At 49.8% G+C, this 6,663-nt stretch overlaps 4 protein-coding genes across 4 annotated transcripts, besides 7 other annotated features; all 4 read right to left on the reverse strand.

The window, feature by feature from the left end:
• The first annotated feature begins 728 nt into the window (after positions 1-728).
• Positions 729-767: a microsatellite.
• Positions 768-1,348: 581 nt separating this feature from the next.
• Positions 1,349-1,367: a microsatellite.
• Positions 1,368-1,501: 134 nt separating this feature from the next.
• On the reverse strand, positions 1,502-3,133 carry Tco025E_03285 (pumilio protein 3; the record flags this gene model as incomplete). The annotated part of the gene is made up of 1 exon (XM_029370205.1): positions 1,502-3,133. The coding sequence occupies one exon, from the start codon at positions 3,131-3,133 to the stop codon at positions 1,502-1,504; it is 1,632 nt and encodes a 543-aa protein (XP_029229747.1).
• A 40-nt stretch (positions 3,134-3,173) lies between these two features.
• Positions 3,174-3,191: a microsatellite.
• A 241-nt stretch (positions 3,192-3,432) lies between these two features.
• Positions 3,433-3,465: a microsatellite.
• Positions 3,466-3,542: 77 nt separating this feature from the next.
• Tco025E_03286 (uncharacterized protein) lies at positions 3,543-4,331 on the reverse strand (the record flags this gene model as incomplete). The annotated part of the gene is made up of 1 exon (XM_029370206.1): positions 3,543-4,331. The coding sequence occupies one exon, from the start codon at positions 4,329-4,331 to the stop codon at positions 3,543-3,545; it is 789 nt and encodes a 262-aa protein (XP_029229748.1).
• Positions 4,332-4,727: 396 nt separating this feature from the next.
• Positions 4,728-5,423, reverse strand: Tco025E_03287 (putative proteasome alpha 2 subunit; the record flags this gene model as incomplete). Its single annotated transcript, XM_029370207.1, has 1 exon — positions 4,728-5,423. One exon carries the CDS (start codon positions 5,421-5,423, stop codon positions 4,728-4,730), a length of 696 nt encoding a protein of 231 aa, XP_029229749.1.
• A 168-nt stretch (positions 5,424-5,591) lies between these two features.
• Positions 5,592-5,633: a microsatellite.
• A 173-nt stretch (positions 5,634-5,806) lies between these two features.
• Positions 5,807-5,833: a microsatellite.
• Positions 5,834-5,930: 97 nt separating this feature from the next.
• Tco025E_03288 (putative cytochrome c oxidase subunit VI) lies at positions 5,931-6,404 on the reverse strand (the record flags this gene model as incomplete). Its single annotated transcript, XM_029370208.1, has 1 exon — positions 5,931-6,404. The coding sequence occupies one exon, from the start codon at positions 6,402-6,404 to the stop codon at positions 5,931-5,933; it is 474 nt and encodes a 157-aa protein (XP_029229750.1).
• Positions 6,405-6,453: 49 nt separating this feature from the next.
• Positions 6,454-6,491: a sequence feature (GA-rich).
• The last annotated feature ends 172 nt before the right edge of the window (positions 6,492-6,663 follow it).

Raw genomic sequence — 6,663 nt, forward strand, 5'->3', positions numbered from 1 at the left:
CGAACGGAACGGCGAACGGAACGGCGAACGGAACGGCGAACGGAACGGCGAACGGAACGGCGAACGGAACGGCGAGCACCGCCGTGTTTCACCAGCGTTACATCGCGCCCTTCTTATATTCACACCAAGGATTAAGCAGCAACGCAGTCATGGCGCGTATACTATCTGCCTTTGAAAAACAGCTGATGCCACGTTCCCCGCCACAGAGGTGGGTATAAAACTGGGATAGGGATACGCAGCGAAGGACGCACGACTGTATAGTCCCCAGCATCCCCACACACAAGGAGAAGGGCAGGCTTGCCACGCCTCTTCAGCGTTTTTTTTTTCAGCTGTGGCCTCGTGGTGGCGCAGTGGCTGTTTACAGTGGCGCCCAAGACAACCTCATGAATGCGGCCTCTCCGCCTCCTCTTCTCTTCACCTGCGCTCTAGCACCACGCTCCCCATCACACGGTCCCCGCTCTTCGCTGAGCCCTTCGTGCAGTCCTCCTGTGGAAGAGCAGACCCCTGCTTCCTTATTCCTCTCACACACGCAAAATATGTAGAGCGGCAGGAAGCAGATGGGGATCAAGGAACTGGAGGCAACAAAAAGAGAGAGAAGGGCCGAGACACAGACGGCGCAATCACGCCCACTGCCGCATTGGAGTCCCTCCTGTTGTTTTTAGCCTTATTTTTCTCTCAGTTTTTGTTACTTCACAAACATCAGGAAATTCAAACTTTTTTTTTGGCTTAACATACACACAAACGAGTGGAAAACAAACAAACAAGCATGATGAGCAGAATAATAACAATAGTAATGAACGCAGTTTGTCCTATACACCTCGGATCAACTGCACAGACTGTGACACGACCTTTGCGTGGAGATCACACAAAGCGGAGGCGGCGGGGATGCGTCGGGGCAAGGAATACACGCAAGCGGACACACCCAGCTCCTCTCGTGACGTTGCGTCTCGCATTGACCCTCAGCGTTGCTGCCGCAAACTACACCATACACACCCACTTACGACGCTCAAATATTTATTTTCCTTTTTTTTTCTCCGCTCACTTCTGCTGGGTATTTCTTATTTTACACTTTTTTTTTTTGCCTTCTGTGTGCTTGTCTTCGGCGCTCCTTTAACATGTTGTTTTAGTTTCTTGTTTTTTGTTCTTCTCCCTCGTATCTCTCCGTTAATTGGATGTTACGTCGCCTTCTCCCCGCTTCTTGAGTATACATGTGCTCCACTCCACACTAAAATTATTCCTCTTTTCAAGGCGAAACGGAAATAATGGTTTTCTCTGCCTCTCCACAACTTTCTTAGGTTAATATATATATATATGTTTCCCACGAAGGCAATACTCCGCCCCCTCCTCGCACACACACACACACAGACGTGCAGACTGTACAGCCGCCGTCAAGGCCGGCGCCATCATTCCTGCGGGATTCGATAAAGTCAACGGGATAGTTTTGCTGGGGGGGGGGGGGTACCACCTTTGACCCACCGGCAGGCTACCTGTCGTGTTGCGACTACAACAACTCGTAGCCCTGCCCCGTTAACTCCCCTTGGCGGCTGTCCTCGTACTCAATGGCAGAAACACGGTCGATACCGGCAGTCCTTAGAACAATTTCATCAAGTTTTCCCTCCAACTTCTTCGCATACGGAGCATTTCTAACGGTGGGCATGAGGGGACGAACAGCAGACACGAGTGACTCCGCCTGGGCCGCGGAGCATATAGTGAGCGCAGTCTGAAGCACGTAGTTGCCAAAATCGTCCTGGATTAGCCGTGAAACAACATTGGGGGAACACATGGTTTCTACGTACATTTCCTGCACAGGCTGCGAGGCTCCACGCAACACTTTCTCTATCACGTTGGAGCTGAATTTATTCATGCAAAGTTGAACTAAATGTGGAAGGAATGCGATTGCAATCGTGTCTGTCGTTTTGCTGTCGTTGAACTCCAGAACGTACTGAAGAACGTAGTTTCCGAAGGGATCCTCAGCTATCTGAAGGCAGCAGCCAAGAATCTGGTTCACTAGCGTGGCCTTTTGTGAAGAAGACGCATACTCAAGGCAACGCTGGAGCACACAGCATCCCTGCTTGTTTTTAGCAATAGAAATGCAGTCCGACCCTACCGCCGCGTAAATGAAGTCCTTATCCGCATGATTGAACCGTTGCAACACCTTCTGAATGACATGATTTCCATGAGCATCCTTTACCAAGCGAACAACATCCTTTGAGAGAGCTTCCCGGAGAATATCCATCTCCTCACGTGAAGCAATGGTTTCAACCATCTTCTGCACGCTGAACGTCCCATGCGGTGTAAGCGCTATGGAGGTCAGTTTTGGAGCAGCAACGCGCGCAACATTGTAACGCACCTCCTGAGGCATAATGTCAAAGAGTTTCTGGATAAGAAAATTGGCGTACTGATCCGTCATCAGCTCCGCCACATGCGGGACAATTTCGTTCATGATAACGCGGACAATTTCCCCATCCCCGCTTGTTCCTCCTAACAGACGCTGAAGAAATCGACATCCATGCTGGTCCTTTGCTATCTCATACACGGAGCCGCGCAACCCTTCTGGAGTAACGCTGGCATTGTACCCACGTATGGATACCTGCGGATGAGACGAGTTCACAACAGAACTGTTCCATTCCATGTAATTAGCAGCAGTCCTGTCCTTCTCTCTACCCGAAATATCCTCCACCGTCATGCGCATGTGTAAGTTGCTACTCTCAGGTGCATTGACTTGCGGCACCTGTGTGGGCGTCATCCTCCGCTTTCCCATGGGCGACGAAGCGGCATACGACACGGTTGCGGCCACGCTCTTCGGCGACGGCTCAAACGGCGGCGCATCCACCCGCATCATACTTGGCTGGGCAGAAATTGCAGCTTGAGGCGGACTAAACAGGCCGTTTGGTACGGGAAAACTAACAGGCGTGTGAGTGCGCGTCCAGGCAGCCTTTGAGTTGCGCTTGTGCGCATTCAGTGGGGTGGTGTCAGTGGGAGTCATGGAGGGCGTGGCGAACACCTGAGAACTTTTCGTGTAGATGCCTATCGGTTTGGCTGTCTTGTCTTCCTCGACATTCCACCCGCCCTGAAGAACTCCGGGCAATTTTACGTCGGTGCTCTGGTACTCATCTTCGTGCACAGTCCACATTGAGGGCAATGAGCGCAGAACAAGAGCTACGGAGGGGAAAATATATATATATATATATGAAAAAATGAAACAAGTGGGGGGAAAAAAACAAAACAAAACAAAAAACCGGAGCTGCAAAAAAGGCAAACGAAAAGTATAGAAGCAAAAAGAAAAAACAAACAAACACGCACACGCACGGCAAAGAAAGGCCACCTCAGAATGAATCTTGTGTGGAGCTGCGCCACGCGACACGAAAACAAGTCAAGGAGCACCACCTGAAAACAAAGCAACAGAAAGAAGAGGTGGAAGAAGCAGCACACACAAACAAACAAACAAACAAACAAAAACAAACAGACGAATATGAAAGGGAGAGAGAACGAGGGAGGGGGCCGACGCAACGAGAGCGGCAGGCACGGCAGGAACAATTTCCTCACTTTTTCTCCTTTACAGCCCCAGCGGCAACAGAAGCGGTGAAATCACAGTTTTCAAGCAACTCGGAAAGCTCCTCATCATCCCAGGAAGCAGACTCAAAAGGACTCTTGCCTGCAGAGGTTGTTAGATCGCCCAAAGAATTTTGTCTAACGATGGACCTGCCATGAGTCTCGGGCGCCGCACTTGACGGAAATAACTGACCCTCTACAACGTGAAAGGTGCAATCTCTCCGCCAGACAAGGGAATAGGCGAAGGCACACAACGCCGTGAAGGTCGTCACAAAATAGCACACAGGCTCCATGACATCCCAACCGTACACGAGAAACGTCAGATACGCTAAGATTGCCATTTGCGTCGCACCAAGTAAGGACACCATCGCCCAAAAATCACGACTACAAACCGCACCTTTTTTCTTGGCTTTAGAAACCGCAACTAATTGTTGGGTGGCGCTTTGCTGCACGTAAGTCGGAGCTCCTCGAGTGAGCGTCGGGAGCTGCAGCCGGTGATTTACAACGTTTACGACGTCAGAAGGCCTAATATACACATACCCACCCATTAGTATCACTTCCCGCGCCTGTTGAAGCCTCTCCAAGTGCTGTTCCGCCTCATCTGTAGTCATGCGCTCATTCGTGGGTGCATAGGGATTTGTCGTGCATAGCGTGATAAACTCCTTCTTTGTCAAGAGCCTTTTGTCGCTGCACTGCAACACACAGCGTGCCCGCAGCTTCTTCTTAAGGCACTGCATTTTCATCGAAGAATCCCATAATGCTAGTGTCTTTCGAAGCATACGCGTATCACTACTCCACGAGAACAAGACACAAAGCAAAAGTAAAAAGAGGAAAAAAAAACACTTAACATTAACGCCGCACTGGCACAGTGACACGCACACACACAGAGGCGCCATTGGCCTTGTGAAGACGACGCATTTAACAAAGCATGATTGCCAACATCTCAATTGTCGCTCAATGGTTTCTTTTCTTTTCCTCTGCCTGAGTTGGGTTGAGCAGATTTCCCTCCTTCTTTTTCCTCCGTTCAGTTTTTTTTCCTTGTTTTCTTTTTTCCCTCCGCTCTTTCCTTTTTGCCTTTGCAGGCAAAAACCTTCCCCTAAGAGGGGCGGGGGCGGGGGAAAGAGTGCGGCAAACGCCCACCCACCCACCCAGAGAAGAGTCTCGCGCCTGTGACACTAAATCTGGTCCAAGTAGTCTTTCAGTTGCTCAACGGTAAAGATCTCGAACTTGCCCTCACTCACCCGTCCTACCTGCGTGTTTTCTGCCGTCATCGTCCCATCAAAACCCTCCTTCAGAGTCAAAAGGGCTGTGTGCACGGCATCCTCTATTTCCATCTCATTTGTGTAGCGCTTCTCCAGGAATGTCTTGGCGTCCGTGCTTCCCTTGCCAATCGAGGTGGCCTTCCACGCCCAAAACGTGCCACTGGGATCCAACTGGTAGAGGTGGTTGCCCTGGCAGTCGGCCCCAGCGACGAGGAGCGAGCAGCCAAAGGGTCTAACCCCACCAGATTGCGTAAACTCTTGGTAAAGGGAACTGATCTGACGAACGAGTTGACTAACCGGCATCGGCTCATGGTACGTCAGACGGTACCTCTGGCATGCTTTTCGGGCAGCGTCGACAAGCACCCGGCAATCAGGTCCAATTCCACTGTACGTGCAGCCGACGTGGTCGTCAAGAACAAACACCTTTTGCACCGTCAAGGAGTCAGCAAGGGGCGATGCCGTCTTCTTTTCTGCAGCGATGACAACTCCGTCTATCGCCTTGACGCCCAGGGCCGTTGTGCCCTTACCCGCCGCCGTGGTTGCGTACTCAATCTGCACAAGCCTCCCCGAAGGGCTGAAGGTTGTCAGGCCATACGCGGACTCAGACATAATTCAAACGAAGTGAGTGGAAGCGAAAAAACTCAAAAAAGAAAGACAAACAGAAGTATTTTTGAACTCTTGTAATAACCTTTGCGTGTCAAACAAACACCCAGAAAAAAAAAAAGAGAAAGATAGATGGTAGCGTGTCTGTTCTGCTGCAGATTCATGATATCATTCGCTGTTGTTTTTGTTGCTGCTGCTGCAGGTGCAGGTGCAGCTCTCATTTTGTCAATGCCAACAATGAAGGCACACAATTCCCCCCTGCAACTCCGTTCAAAGAGTTACGAGTCCTAATAGCACACCCATTTCCTAGAGAGATATTCATTCCCCATGCTTTGCCAACACTAAACTAAAAGGCATGCAAGCTTTCCTAATCACTATTTTTGTATCAGTTTCTTTTTTTTGTCTTTTTTTTATTTGTGATCCCCTTTCCTTTCTTCCCGACTCGTTGGGATTTCGTTTTCTTTCATATTTTTTCCCCCTTCTTGTTTTGCGTTGCCTCCCAACGCCTCCTACTCAGTCATAGACAGGTTTCTTACCGTTCACAAAGACGTCGTGAAGGATGGGCGCCTTTTCCCGGAAGTCGGCGGCATCCGCGTCGTACAGAGGCTCAAAGTTGCGATCCAGCCAGAACTCATAGGCGCCCTTTCGATTCTTCTTCACGGGCTGGTACAAGGGCTCGAACTCCTTCCATGGCTTTACACCGTAGAGGATAACGTGGTCGAAGTGTCCTAAGGCACGCTTTTCTTCCCACTTCTCCAGCCAAGACTCCTGCATCATTCGTTCGAGGTACCAGCGCATTTTCTTGCACATCGAGTGCTCCTCGCCCCAGTTTCCAATGCAGTGGAGCCACTGATAGTATGCAAGAATGCCATTCTTCTGCTTGTTGCCCGTAAAGCAGAAGCGTGGGTCATTGAAGTCGGAAAAGTGAGGAACGGCGGGCATTTCCTCCCGCTGGATCTTATACTTCTTATGGTCAGCAAAGGGCATCTTCGACTGCCTCAATTCTTTCACAAAAATTGTCTCACACAGAAAGCAGAAAAAAAAAAACAGCAAAGGGAATTAAAAAAAAAAAAAGGAAATATACTCCCTGCGGAGGTCGCATCAGGGAAAAAATCAGGTGTAACAAAGGAAATGGCCCATATTTGTGGATGTGTGCTTCCAAGCAACGGGTGTGTAGGAAACATATTCATAAAGAAATTAAGCAAAATCATTCAGTTGAAGAAACTCAGTGGTTCTCAACGCGGCG

Source organism: Trypanosoma conorhini, assembly GCF_003719485.1.
Source record: "Trypanosoma conorhini strain 025E chromosome Unknown Tco_14.4_contig_00145, whole genome shotgun sequence".
Lineage (NCBI taxonomy): Eukaryota > Euglenozoa > Kinetoplastea > Trypanosomatida > Trypanosomatidae > Trypanosoma > Trypanosoma conorhini.